At 68.0% G+C, this 14,146-nt stretch overlaps 1 protein-coding gene across 1 annotated transcript in view; it reads right to left on the bottom strand.

Annotated features, from left to right (window-relative positions):
• Positions 1–1,597: 1,597 nt before the first annotated feature.
• Positions 1,598–14,146, bottom strand: part of BSN (bassoon presynaptic cytomatrix protein) — a gene marked incomplete at both ends in the record, with an annotated part of 87,609 nt that continues 75,060 nt past the window's right edge. The window contains 6 exons of the mRNA XM_082004711.1: positions 1,598–1,638; positions 1,810–1,953; positions 2,064–2,157; positions 2,509–3,251; positions 3,567–5,679; positions 6,417–13,067. Of these exons, the coding sequence (XP_081860837.1) occupies positions 1,598–1,638; positions 1,810–1,953; positions 2,064–2,157; positions 2,509–3,251; positions 3,567–5,679; positions 6,417–13,067 (9,786 nt within the window). The remainder of the gene's footprint in view (positions 1,639–1,809; positions 1,954–2,063; positions 2,158–2,508; positions 3,252–3,566; positions 5,680–6,416; positions 13,068–14,146) is intronic.

Raw genomic sequence — 14,146 nt, 5'->3', positions numbered from 1 at the left:
GATTGCACAGTAAGAGGAAGGATACTGCCGGAGGCAAAGCTCTCCTGATCTTGTTCCACGCGATTTGTGCTCTTTTGTAGCCTCCTGCACTCTATTGCTTCTACAGACGACAGCCCATGTGCTAACTCATCGCACAAAGCAAAGAGGGAAGAGGATTTGGTATAAAGTTCAGAAATAAAATAAAATAAATAAAATGAACCCAAAGAAACTGAGAAAAAAGGACCCCCCCCCGACGACGCCCCGTGCCCCCCCCCGGTGTGGATGAGGTATACACAGAAATCAAAGTGGGATGATTAAGGCTGTTCTTGAAAGAAAAGGGGTGCCTGGCGGCGGGCGCGCTGGCTGCGTGGCGAGGGCGAGCGCGGCCCTTTCAATGCTTCCGATGGCTTCGGGGCGGCACCGCGTGCTGGGACGCATGCCTGGCCGGCGGCCGAGTCGACAAAGGCCGGCCACACCGCCTGTCAGAGTCCTATGGCCTCGTATTTCGGTAGTGAAACAGTGTTAGGTCCTAGCTGACGCACTCCAGCTCCCCGGCGGGGCTGGGAGCGGGCCGCAGTGCAGGGGGTGCGGGGACGGCCCCGGTGGGGTGGACAGGGTTTGGGAAGGAGGAGCGGCACCCGCAGTGCCCAGCCCTCGGCTCACGGGGGGGAAAAACCTATGAAGAGGCCAGAGCTGGGGTTCAGAGGGAGCAACTCTGCGTATAATCTTGAGAAAGGGCCACAGCCCACCTACGGGGCCCGACCCAACGGTCCGGATCAGGCCCATCCCCTCGGGGCGGCCGCCGGGGCTTGCCGTGTGCCGTGCCGGAGCTGCTCGCCAGGTGTGAGGGGCGCCCGCTCCAAGGCGTCCGCCGGGCCCCTGCTCAGCCGCCGTTTGGTCCAGCATCCAAGGATCGCCCTGCTTTCAAAAGCTTGTGAGAGACAGAGAGAGAGACGTTAGCCCGAGCGGCAACGTCCCTGCGGAGGGGACCCCGCCGAGCGGCAGCGCCCGCCCGAGCGAACGGGCGGCGGCGAGCCAAGAGGCGCTGCCAGCGGACCAGCTGTCGCCGCCCACGCGCTGGACGGGCTCCCGGCACGGAGCTCGGGCTGCCCAAACCTTCCCCGCAAACCCGGGTTCTGCACCGGCATCCGCATGGCATCGGCCCACGTGGCGCTGCCGAGACCGGGGAACAAGGCCAAAGCCCCCACGCCTTGGCTTGGGGCTGGTGCTGGGGGATGAGCATGGGGACGAGTGGCCCAGCACAAAGGGGTCGGGGCTGCACCCTGGCCTTCTCACCCTGGGGGCTGGGAGCGCGGCAGGGCAGGGCTCAGTGGGTGCCAGGGGGGACAGCGGTGCCGCGGGAGCCCTGGGGATGGCGTGGCGGAGGGGACCGGTGCACGGCTCTGCCCCGGGACGCTCACCGTTATACTCAGAGTCCGGCGCCACGTGCTGAATTCACTGGATTCTTCATAGGTTTTTCCACTGCAACGACTCGATCTCCACTCGCTTCCCAAGCTCCTGCGTCAGGAGGGAGCGGGAGGGCATCAGGCGCGGCCAGGGCAGGGAGAGCCCACGGCGCAGCACCCGGTGCCGGCTGCACTCACCTTGTGCCGTTCTCTCACCAGAACGAAGTGAACTTCTTGCCGAAAGCCGACACCGCTGTGGGGAAGCCGGGAGAGGCATCAGGATGGCGCAGCCGCCCCTGGCCCCCAAACCGCTGCTTTTGCCCCAAACCATGGGAGCACTGCATCCCGCCGGCTGCTCCCGGCCACTCCCGTGGCACCCGACCCCGCCTCAGGGCAGAAGAGCGTCACCGGGAGCAGCCCTCACCTTCAGTCAGTTTGCCTGCTTGTTCCGCTGCCCCTCCCGGCAGGATTTTGGAGAAAACGCTCTCTCCTTCTGCCCCGGGCTGCCCCGTTGCTGTGCCGGCGGGACCACGCGGGCCGGCCGCCCTCGGACCGGCCTTGCCGTCTGCTGGGGGACAAACGAAGTCTCCGTTAGCAGGGGACGGGCCCGGCCAAACCCCCGGAGCGCCAGGCAGCCGGCGCATGGCGGGATGGCACCGTGCCACTGGGCCCACTGACCTGCTGCCCCCAGGGGCTGCACGGCGGGCCCTCTCCCCGGCTGCTGTGGCGCTTTCGCTGCGGGTTTGGATGCATCCGTCTGCTCCGCTTTTGGCTGGAACGGGGAAAACCGCTCTCAGGGCTCGCCCTCCCAGCAGAGCATCCTCCCGGGATGGCCCGCGCTGGGAAGCAACACCAAAACCCCCAAACGCTGCGGGAAAATGGCCCCGCAGCCCCAAAAGAGGCAGCGAGGGATCCAGGGCGCAGGGATGTCCCCTCCCGAGTGCCCTCGAGGGGATGGCTGTTCCCCTAGCACCCAGGGGCAGCCATGGTGGGCACACGGGTGGGCTACACAGCTCCTGTCCCCAACCCTTCCCCTGCCAGCCCCTTGCCGCGGCCAGCCAGGCCGGTCCCGGGCACAGCCGTGGGGCAGGGAGGCAGCCGAGCTGGCCAAGGCCGTACTTACCGCCGGTGGCGGGTGCCCGCCCGGCTGCGTGTGGACTGTGGCCGGTGCCTTCCCTGCCACCTGGGCTGGCCCCGGCTGCTGCTGCGGTGGCCGGGATGACGGGGGTCCCTGTGTCCTGCCCCTCGCCTCAGGCTGCACCGAGCCTGCCGTCTGGGCAGCCTGCCGTGCCACCGGCTGCTGCCGCGCTGCCTGCTGCCCTGCCTGCTGCTGCCTGGCCGCCGGCTGCTGCGGGTGCAGGAGGGGCTCTGGCTTCGGTGCCGGGGTGGCCGGCCCGTGCGGCTGGAGGGCCTTCGGTGCCTTGGGGGTCTCAGCGCCGTGGTGGTGAGCAGCGGGACGGGACGGCGCGGCGTACTCGGCAGAGCTGGGGCCGTAGGACGTGGGCATGTGGGGCTCGGGCTGCTGCGCCTTCTTGGGGGCAGCCGACGGCCCGTGGCTACGGGGCTCGTGGCGGCCGGGCTCCCGCGAGTGCTGCTTGGCTGAGCGGCGTGGGGGCTCGTCGCCGGTGTGCCGGGAGGTGCCAGCGTGGCGCCCGTATTCCCCGTGGTGCCGGTGCTCACGGTGCTGGGGGTAGTCATCGTGCTGCCATGGGTCCTCGTCGGGGGGCTCGTCGTAGTCGTGGTAGGTGTGCTTAACCGGGGGTCTCTTCTGCGAGGAAGAGTGGCCACCGTAGTGCCTGACCCTCTCTGCCCGCGCTTCCCTGGGCTTATCAAACCAGTCTGTCTCCTCCTGACCCAAATGATAGGCTTCGGAAACCAAAAACAAACCACAGTCAATCTCTCGCTCGAGGCCGCCCGGGCGGAAGCCATGCAATGAGGTGGGAGAGGCAAGCAGCGGGCACGTGCACGGGGGACAGCCCGCGCCGGCAGGGACGGGACGCGGCGCAGCACGGCGCGGTGGGGCACCGCGTGGGACCGGCTAACACCGAACACCCGGGGTGGGGGGGGAGGAAGGCACGTGTCAAGCAAACTGAGGCGGTGAGAGTGTCTCTGCGTACGAGCGGACAGGCATGCCCCGGGGAAGCGCCATGCTCTGGGGTGGTCACCACAGGGAGCCGTTACCTTCGCTGTCCGAGACAACGCAATGGGCATCGTCCATGCCGTAGCCCTCCTCGTGCTTGTACGAGTGACTCCTTGGCACGTCTTTGATGTGCTCTTGCACATCAGGCAATGAGTGGCTGGAGCAGAACTGGGAGCAGGGGTCCCCCGCTGACTGGGGGCCGGGCCCCCCCATGGCACGCGACCCCCCCACCGCCTTCCCCAGGGGGCTGACGGGGCTCTCCTCCTCCGAGGGCTGCGTGCGGATGGGTGCCCGCCCGCGGCTCTGGCTCATGCCAAGGGACGAGGGCTTGGAGCTGCCTTTCTGGGAGCGCTCCGCGCCCTCCCGCTCATAGGACTTGCTCCGGCCGCCTGCCTCCCGGCTGGAGGACTTTTCCACCACGTAGCCGGAGGAGCGGGTTCTGCTGCCGGCAGAGTAGACCCGCTCCTCCTCGTCCACCAGATCCCGGCTGGAGATGCCGTAGTACTTCTGCTGCTCATAGACATTCTTTTTCAGGCCGTAGGTGATCTCCTCCTGCAGCTTCTTAGCCCTGGAGGCCACGTTGCTGCTGCTGACCGAGGTCGTCGCCGCGTAGGAGGCTAGGTCTGACTCCACGTCTTTGGCTTCTTCGATGGGGGAGAACTTGGAGATCTTCTGCTCCATGCCCTGCTTCCTGTGCTTGCTGCGCTTCGAGGAGACGACGGCGGGCGCCAGATTCTTGGACGAATGCTTCGGCAGTGCCGCACCGGAGCTGTGCTTGTCTACCCGTGAGGAGTGCCGGTACTCGCTATCCCCATAGTAGTAGGATGCGCCAGCGGAGCTCGCCGACACCCTGCCATTGCTCTCTCCGCCCCGGTGGTAGCTGTTCTTCCCTCGATGGTCAGGGCTGTGGTGGTCGTAGATGTCCTCCTCAGATTCCTCCTCAGCTTTGGTGTAGCAGCAGGGCCGGCCGGAGCCCTCAGTGTCCCCCAGCTCGCTCTTCTCTCTACTGTGGCGGCCATCGGCGCCCGTGCCCACCGGCTCCGCTTTCTGTCCCTCCACCGCCGGGCTCTCCTTGGTGAGCTCGCTGATGTCCTCGATCATCACATAGTTACGGGGGATGTTCTGCTCCAGGCTGGTGTAGAGGGACTCAGAGGAGAAGCTGGCCGAGGGGCCCTGCGCCACGCTGACTCTCTCAGCCGGCCGGGCCTCGGGTGCTTTGTACTGCTCGTAGCCGCTGCTCGCCGTCACAGCGCTGAAGGTGACGTCGGGGATGGCAGAGGAGCTGGTGGCTGCGCTGATGACCTCGTAGTTGGTGGGGATCTTCTGCTCCAGGTCGGCCAGTGAGGTCTGCCGCGGCTTCTGGTGCCCACCGGCCATCTCCGCTGGACTCTGATAGAGGGTGGGCTGTGCCACTGGCACGGTGGCCACCCCGGCGAAGGCGCTCGGGGCTTGGTAGGGGTTTTGGGGCCGGAAGCCCGGCTGTCCCGGGGCGCCCAGCTCCGGGTACGTGGCACTGGGGGCCGGGAAGGCGCCGGGCGAGGCAAAGGTGGGCAGCGGGGCTGCTGGCAAGCCATCCTGTGAGGTGCTGGCCGCGGGGTACTGGGGGGGCTGCAGGCGTGCCGGTGGGAAGGCAGCAGGGCCCTGCGGGGCAGGGTACGGGTAGGCGCCGTAGGAGGGGGCAGCGAAGTCGGGGTATTGCCCAGCGGGCGCAGGGCGCAGGCCGGCGCCGTCATAGGCGGCAAGGCGCAGGCTGTGCAACTCGCTGTCAGACAGGTAGTCGCGGCGGTCCCCGGGGCAGCGCAGGTAGGGGTGGTCCCGCCCGCCGCCCCGCTCCTTCAGCAGCGACTCCTTGCGCTGGGTGATGCCCAGCTCCAGGTACTTCAGCTTGGCGTCGATCTCCTTCTCCTCCTCGTCCAGCTCCGCCTGCTTCTTCCGCAGCTTGGTGGCCTCATGCTCCACCAGCTTCAGGTCATGGTCCAGCTCCTTCAGCAAGCTGGCCTTGGTGACCGGCGCGGTGGCCTTGGGCGCCAGGCTGCTCAGGTAGAGCTGGGGGGTGGCCGGGCTGGCCAGGGGCACGTGGGGCTCCTCGGGCGGCGGGCTGGGCAGCGTCCGCTTCACCTTGCGCGCCAGCGGGCTCGACTGCAGCCCCCCCACCTGCAAAGCCAAGGGACACCTGGTCAGGGGTGCGGGTGGGTGTCCCCCCATGTCCCCCCCACCAGGCATCATGGAGCTCCTGCCGTGCCCCGGGGTGGCGGCGAGGCGGCCCGCTGCGCACGTGTCGCACCCCGCACACCGAGGCGGCGGCATTTATGTAAAAGCACAATAAATAGGATGGAAGTAACAGGCAGGGCGTTTTCCGTGAGTAATTACCGAGGGTGGCAGCCGGCCAAGTGCCAGGCCGGCCGCGTGCGTGCCGCTGCCCGCTGCAAAAACTGCTTTCCGTCCTCGGGCGCTTGGCAGCGGGGCTCGGGGGAGCAGCCGGCGGCTGCTGCTGCTCCGGGAATTGCCCCGGGGCTCCCTGTGGGGCGCGTGGCAGCCCAAGGCAACCGCGGTGTGCGGGGGCAAAGGTGGGAGCCAGAGCCGCCGCAAGGCGAAGCGGAGCCATGCATGGCGGCTGCTCCTCAGGAGAGGACGGGGAGCCGGCTGGGGCAGGGGACAGCCCTGGTCCTGTCGCCCAGCAGCAGCTCCCGCCCGCTGGCGGTGGGGCTCCAGGGCCTCCCACCGGCTCCCGGCTCCGGTGCCTGCGGCCGTGCCCGCCGGCTGCCATCAGCTGCGGTGGGAAGCCAGCCTTTTAAAATATTGATTGCCATAGCGCTCATGAAACCAAAAAGTCCCGAGGTGCCTCCTGGGGCCGCTCCCCGAGGGAAAGGTGGTTCCCCGTGCTAACGTACCTGGGTGCTGGGGAGCAGTGGGTGCTGGTAGAGGGAGAACCTGTCCTTGCCGGCTTCCTCGGCAGTGGGGCTGATGGGCTTGGGGTCGGAGAGGGAGCGCTGCATGGTCTTGATGGGGCGCGGCAGCGTCTGCTGGCGCTGGGCCGAGTCGGCGGCGAAGTGCTTCTGCGGGGGGACGTGAGCCTTGTTCAGCCGCTCGCTGGTGGCGAAGGAGGACTCCAGGAGGCGGTGGGGGGACAGCGGGGAGACGGGCGAGTAGAGGACCTGGGGAGAGCGGGGCGGCTGGCGGGTCACCAGCTGGGAGAGGGACTCGGCCGGCAGGTGGGATTGGTAACCGATTTCCAGGGGATCCGGCTTCTTCTTCTCAAACTTGCCCAGGGTCTGCTGCCGGACGGCGTGGGGGTCCAGGGGGCCCGTGCTCACCATCTGGATGTTGGTGGAGTAGGGCGGGATGGTGGTGGGCACCGTCAGCTGGGGGACCACGATGCTGGGCTGGGGGGCTGGCTCCGGCTCCGTCTGGCAGGCCAGGCTCTCACCCCGCTGCGTCTTCTCCGGGGCTGAGATATACTTGACGATCTCTACGCGGGGGTCATGGGTGGTGATGTGGATGGAGGGGGAGACGCGGAGGAGCTGGTCGGGCTCTGTCTGCACCGAGCAGTCGCTGATGGTCTGGATGCCCACGCTGGCTGTGCCGCGGGCCGCCCCCTCCGGCTTGCCCTCGGCGCCGGCCTCAGCGTGCCGCGAGGGCCGGGAGCGCCGGCGGCGCACGGGCTGCTCCCACTCCCCACTGTCCTCCTCGTCTGTCTGCACGCTGCAGTCGGCACTGCGCCGCGCCCGCCGCCGCCGCGACAGCAGGTACCGCTCCTCGCCATCCTCCTCGTCTGTCTGCACGCTGCTGTCCGCCGTCTTCCTCGCCGCAAAGGCCTCCCGCACTGCCTCCTTCTCGTAGGCGTCCCGCAGCCGCGGCATCGAGTTCCTCTTCTTGATGCCCCGGCTGGGCTCCCAAGGCTCCTCGGCTTGCAGCGACATGTCCGAGGCCGAGCTGCTGAGCGGCCGCTGCGGTGTGGGGTAGCGGGGACCAGCGGGCGCCTCGGGCAGCGCCTGGCCCGGCAGGGGCCATGCCTGCCCGTTGTGCGGCGGGCCCCGCGGCGCCTCGGCAGGCCCCTCGGGTGGGCGGGCGGCGGGCTCGGCGGGCGCGGGGAAGGCGCTCTTCTGCCTCTTCTGCTCCTCCAGCTGCTGCTGCAGCTGGTGCTGGAGCTGGTGGATGTGCTCGAGCTGGAGGCGCTGCTGGGCGAGCTGCTCCCGCTGCAGCGCCAGCTGCGCGTGCCGCTCCTCCTGCTGCTGCTGCAGCACCTGCTGCTTGATGCACTGCAGCTCCTGCAGCTCCCGCTGCACCAGCAGCTGCTCCTTCTCCCGGTGCCGCTGCAGCTCCGCGCGCTCCCGCTCCAGCTCCTCTTGCAGCCGCAGCTGCCGCAGCTTCTCCAACTCCACGCGCTCCCGCTCCAGCTGCAGCACGTGCTCCTGCTGCTTGCGCTGCCGCTCTTCCTCGCGCTCCCGCTCCTCCCGCTGAGCCCCATCCGGTGGTGCCTTGGGCGCCGCGGCCACCTGCCCGCCCTCCTTGCCCGCTGCCGGTGCTGCCGGCCCCTCGGCACGGGGAGCGGCTCCTGCCAGTTCCGCTCTCTGCAAGCCGCCGGTGGGGGCGGTGGGGGCTTTGGGAGCAGGGCCGGCGGCCACCGCTGCTGCCGGTGTTGTGCTGACGGGCTTGCCCAGGTAGACGGGCGTCTCCATCAGCGAGGCCGCCGGGGCTGGCCGGCCGGGTGCCGGGTAGCGGTAGAGGCCCTGTGCCGCCAGCGGGACGCGAGGGGTGACGACTGGCAGCCTGGCCAGGCTGGCCAGCGGGACTGCTGCCACGCCGCCTGGGCCGTAAGGCCTGTACAGCCCACGCAGCATGGGCCGCAGCACCGAGGCCGGCTGGGTGGTGATGGGCAGCGTGGAGGCGATGGGCGTGTTGATGGTGGAGTATATCATGCCGTCGGCAGCCCGCACGGTGGCGGTGGAAGGGAACATCTGCCGGACGGCACCCAGGCGGACGCCGGGGACGTTGTACTGTGTCAGGCTGCCGAAGCCCTGCCGCGCCTCGGGGAAGGTGGGGTTGTACATCCCGCCGGGTTTGGGGGGCGCGGGGCCCTGCTGCTGAGCCGCCAGCCGCCCCGTGCCTCCCGGCCCGGTGCCGGGGCCGTAGGGCAGCAGGTCGGGGCCGTTGGCGTGCCGGCCCCCGTACTGGTCCATGGAGTTGAGGGCAGCGCACATGCGGCTGATCTCGCGCGCCGTGGTGGCACTGTAGTGGGCCAGGCTGGACTCCTGGAAGCTGGCCAGGTCCCCCCGGGGCGAGAAGCGGTAGTCGGAGTAGATGTTGGAGGCCGAGCTGTACCTCCGCATGGGGAGCGGGTGGCCCAGCAGCTCCGCCGGCTGGCGGAGGTCGGAGAAGGAGCCGTACTGCAGCCCCTGGCCCAGGTAACCCCCCTCGGCAAAGCCCACGCTGTAGGAGTGCTTCATGGTGCTGAGGTCCACGGCGGCATCGCCCGCCGGGGAGGGGAAGGGTTGATCCCCCTTCGTGGGGTAGTAGCTCATCCCGATTTCGGAGAGGTTTGTGTCCGACATGGAGGAGTAGAGGCGGCCGAAGGCACCGGTGGGGTAAAACTTCTGCTCCTCGTAGAGTGCAGGTGCCGGGGCCGGCTGCTCCCGGTAGGGGAAGGTTTCTGGCAACTCTGGCTCACGGCTGCCATAGAGGGGCCCGCTGGCTTTCCGGCTGGGTGCCGCCACCTCCCCGGCTTTCTTCTCCAGCATCTTGGAGGTGGGGTTGAAAGCGCCGGTGCAGCTGCCGCCAAAGGGGAACTTGTAGACCATGTCGCAGCAGGCCACCTGGCTCTCCGGCTTCACGCCCGTGAGGTCCAGCACGTTGGCCGGCGGCTCCTCCTTCAGCACTTTGGTCACTGGGCCGGCCGCTGCCTCCTCCATCTGCACCATCATCACCTGCGACTTCTTGCCGCCCAGGGCAAGGAGAGGGCTCTGGCTCTTCAGCTCCACCGGCACCGCCCGGTACAACTCCGAGCCCGGCTCCGGCGGGAAGGACTGCGGGAGGCTGCCGACATTCTGCGCCCCGCCGGTCTGCGTGATGAGCACGTCCTTCTTCACCATCTGGCCCGGCATGCCGTACCTCACAAACTTGGTCTGGGAGGGAGCGGCGGGCTCGGGCTTGCCGCCGGCCACCCCACCGGCTCTGACAGTGGCTGTCTGGACACCCTGCTCCACCTGCTTCACCTGTGCCAAGCACACTGGGCTCCCGGTCCCCTGCCCGAAGTCCACCCGGCTCTGGAAGGGGTCTCCGTAGACCACGGGCTGCTTGGGCTGTGAGAGGAGCACGGGGGAGGCGATGGCCAGGCCGGCGGTGCTGGCTGCCGCGATGATGGCATGGGGCTGCTCCTGGGCGTTGAGGTTGATGATTAAGGGCTGGATGGCCGTGGACTGCCGGCTCGGGATGTGGTCCAAGGTCAGGCAGTACTTCCGGGCCTCGGTGGCCAAGGAGGTGAGATCCATGCCTTGGTCCGTTATGATGATGGGGGCAGATTTCAGCGCGGTCCGTAAGTCCACGGCGTTAGTGCTCGGCGCCTTGGGCCCTGGCTCGACCCGGGACGTGCCGGGGATGGAGGAGATGCGGCAGAGGGAGATGTTTTCTGCGGGAAGTGCTCCCCAGCTGTACAGCCCCGCAATGCCATCAGCGGCTGAAGTCACGGCGGGTGCCTTCTGGGTGTGCTCCTTCACTGGCTGTGCCCTGACGTAGGCAGCCGGCGGCAGCTCCGGCTCCGGCGCCTGGCTGTAGCCGTGTGCCAGCAGCTGCCGGCTCGGCCTGGTGGGGGATGAGGTGGGGGACGTCGAGGAGCCGGAGCTGGCCGGCTTGGTTTGGCTGGCCGCGTCGGCTGCCAGCGTGATCAGCATGAAGGGGGCGTCCTGCGAGGAGGCCTGCCGGGTCAGGCGCGGCGAGCCCGCCCGGTGCGGCGTCTGCGTCCCCTGCGCCACCATGGGGGAAGAGGCAGCGGGGCCGGCCACAGGACCCTCATAGGGGAGGAGGGGGCTCTGCGTCTGCGTGGAAAACTCTGCCGTGGCCTTTGTGGCACGGGTGGGACTCTGCGTGGGGGAGGTGGGCGAGAGCGGGGGGCTGGAGCTCTTGAAGAAGGGATATGTCTTGGGTGGCGGGGGCTTGCCGTCGCCGGCGGCCGGGAGCTTCTCCCTGGCCGTCTGCACACTGATCTCCACTGCCGCCTTGCTTCTGCCGGCGTCCTCTGTCTGCGAGCCGTAGCTGACGGTGCTCTTCACCGGACTGTAGCTTCTGCTGGCTACAGATGGGGCCTCCAGAGCCGGGGAGCTGTAGCTCCTCAGCCCGCTGCCGGGGCCGCCCGCCGCCGTCGTCACCGTGCTGGCACCTTTGCTGTAGGTGTAAGGAGCGGCGGCAGCCTTGGACGCTGGGCTGGGCGCTGCTGGTGCGCTCTGGAGCTTGGCGAGGTCTTGCCCCTCTTTCACAAAATGCTGCGTGACCCGGACGTCGGGAACGGCCTTGCCCACGCCGCCATCGGGGCCGGCAAAGGAGACGGGAGCCGAGAGCTGCGTGGGGCTGGTGCCGGGGGTGAGTGGGCCGCCGTTCTGCTTCATCAGGTCGGCGTAGGCACTCTCGGCGTTGAGGAAGCGCTTCTCCTGATACGCCTCCTCCTGCCCCTTCGCCTTCTCTGCCTGCTCGAGGGCCAGGTCGAAGGAGGAGGACCGGTGCATCCTGGAGATGCTCTGCGAGGTCTGCAGGATCTCCTCATACACCGCTCCCGCTTTGGGCAGGGCGCTCGGGTAGCTGGGCTGGGAGGGGCGCGTGGGGCTGCCGTCGTACCGGTACTCCTCTGCGTACTGGTAATCGAAGCCGTTCTGGCCCTCAGTGCCGCGGTAGCTGACCTGCTGGTAGGTGTCACTGTAGGAAACGGTCGGCTGGGCCTGCTGGACCTGCTGCTTCTGCATCATCTCTGCCTTCCTCATCATCTCCTCGTAGGCTTCCTCGGCGCTCTTGAGGGGCTTGCTGGCGGGCTGGCTGGGGCCGCTCTCCCCCTTCTCCGTCGGGGAGTACAGTGACATGAAGGTGGGCAGGTTGTACTCACTGCCTGACTTGTACAGCTTGGAGGCCACGGCGTCGAAGGTCTCGGCCTCCGAATCGATGGAGGGCGAGTATTCGGAGCAAGAGGAGCGGTGCAGCTCTTCCATCTCCGCCGCCTGCCGCAGCTCCTCAGTGGGGGAGGCGTCCTCGATGGGAGAGAGGTTGCTGGGGGGCGTTTTGGAGCGCTCCCTCCTCCGCTGGGCCCTCAGCTCCTCCTTGTCGCGCTTGGTCTTGCGCGCTGTGCTCCGGATGCGCTGCTGCTCCACCTCCCGCATCTTCTCCTGCTCCCGCAGCAGCTCCTCTTCCTCCCGCAGCTCCTCCTCCTCGGACGAATCCTCGATGGTGGGCAGCAAGGGGCCGTGCGAGCGGTGGCGAGCTTTCCTCTGCTGCTTCACCTCCTCCAGCCGCTGCCGGCGGCTGGGGCTGCTGTCGCTGTCCTCCTCCAGGGAGGAGATGGAGGTAGGCGAGGTGCCCGAGGTGTAGCTGGGCGTTGTGGCCGGCAGGGTGGAGGAGTACTCGCCCCGGGAGCGCTCCTCAGGGGAGCCTGTCAGGCTCTCCATCTCCAGCTCGGGCTCCCGGTCCAGGCTGGTGTCCCCCTCCTGGCCCAGCTCCATCTCCCGGCCATAGCCGGTCGTGCTGTTCAGCTCGATGGTCTTGAAGCGCCGCAGCCCGCCCTGGGCTGTGCTCAAGTCGTCACCCTCTGCCGCCTCCAGCTCCTTCCTCTCCTCCTTGTACAGGCTGCTGGGGCCGTGCGGCCCACGCCGTTTGGCCGACACTGGCTCTTTGCCTTTCTCCGCCTCGGCCTTCTGTCCGGCTTTGGGGACACCGTACTTGGCGTGCCCGTAGCCTCCTTCCTCCTCCTCCTCCTCGAGGTTGTCCTCCTCTGCGCTCATCTCCAGGATCTGCCTCCGCATGAACTCCTCATCACTCGCCTCTGCCTCCCGGCCCTTGGGCTGGGGGGGCACCGGGGAGAAGCCCCCCTCGCTGCTGTCCTCCACGTAGTCGTGCCGCAGCTTGCTGCCGAACTCATCTGAGGACTCTGCACTCTCCCGCCGCTCCCGCCGGTTGTCCCACTCCAGCGAGTCCTCATCCTCCTCCAGGATGTCCTCCAGCTCCTCGTCCGAGTCGAAGGCTTCGGGGGTGATCGAGAGGTACCGCGGCCGCTGCCGCTGCCGCTGCTCCTCCCGTGGCTCCGGGCAGCCCTTGTCGCTCTCAGCAGGCTCCGGCGGGGCGCCACGGCCCTCCAGGAGGGGCCGCATGCTGCTCTCCAGCTTGGTGAGCTCGGAGGGGCTGGGGGGGCTCTGCCCGGCCAGCCCGGTGCCGCTCAGCTTCTCCTCCTCCTGCTGCACCAGGCCGGTGATCTCGCTCTGCGAGCTGGAGATGCCGTCGGAGGAGTAGCCGGTGTCGCTCAGGCTCTGGGGGCTGCGGGACAGGTCCGGGGGGTAAGGCTTGCTCCCGTCCTGCGGGCAAGGGAGAGCACGGCGTCAGACCCGGGTGGCTCCAGAGCCGCTCCCCTCGCTCCCCACCAAATCCTCTCCTAGGGAGCATGCAGAAGCTCTGGGCAGCGTTGGGAGCCAGCCCAGCATGAAGGCTGGGGGCTGCCCCACGTACCCACCTCTGCAGCTCGTCAGCAATTTGTCTGCTGGCTAACGAAGGCAGGCGATGGGGCGTGCTGCAAGCAGGGGATGGCACAGCAGACGTCCCCGGGGGGCAAAGGCATTGTGGGACTCATAAATACGTTTAAAACCTGGGCCCGTCAGCGTTAGCTCCCCCAGTAACTAGCAGGAGAAAGCTGTCTAATGGCAATACCCATTTTTTACTACTTGCCACTTAGAGCCTGCGGTGGCTGAGCCCCGTCCGTAAGCCCTGGGGTACCAACGGCCACACGCCCTTCACTGGGGAAGGGATGAGAGGGCAGAGCTGCCGGCTGCACTCCCCAGGCAGGCAGCTGCCTGCACGGGGAGAAGCCCGAGCACCAATAATTGGGGGGGGGGGGGCCTGGGGCGGGGGCATCCCTTGCGCCCCGGCGCCCGGCCAGGCTGGCGCGGCGGCACTGAGAGGACAGGAGCTTCGCCAGCGGCAGCCGTGGGGAACGGTGACCTTTTAATGGACTTTAATTCCCCGGACTGACAGCCCTGCAGAGCAACCTCCAGCGGCAGGGCAGCCCCCAGGATCCTCGCTGGATGCCAGCAGAAATAAACAGGCCCTTTTAATTGACGTCGCAATTCGGCGGCGTGGAGGGGAGCCTCCGAGCCAAGGGGAAGGTGCCGTTGCACTTGGCCCTAGAGCGACCGGCCGGGCCCGTCGCTCCCACGGAGGCACCATGGATCTTATTTGATTTTGGGCAGACAGGGATGCCAGGAGCCTCTTCCCTGGGGGCAGCCGTCCGCTCCCTGCGGGGGGCTGTGCCGCCTGCTGCTGGGATGGTGGTTCCTGGAGAAAAACCATCCCAACGCAGCCCATCTTTTCCCCCAAACTGTATTGAATTTTAAAAAAGGTGGGACTAGGAGCTTGAAAAATGCCCATTACTGCAGCATGC

The sequence above is a fragment of the Phaethon aethereus genome, assembly GCF_964289735.1.
Source record: "Phaethon aethereus genome assembly, chromosome: 11".
In the NCBI taxonomy this organism is placed as follows: domain Eukaryota; kingdom Metazoa; phylum Chordata; class Aves; order Phaethontiformes; family Phaethontidae; genus Phaethon; species Phaethon aethereus.
This window is presented reverse-complemented; position numbering and strand designations above follow the sequence as displayed.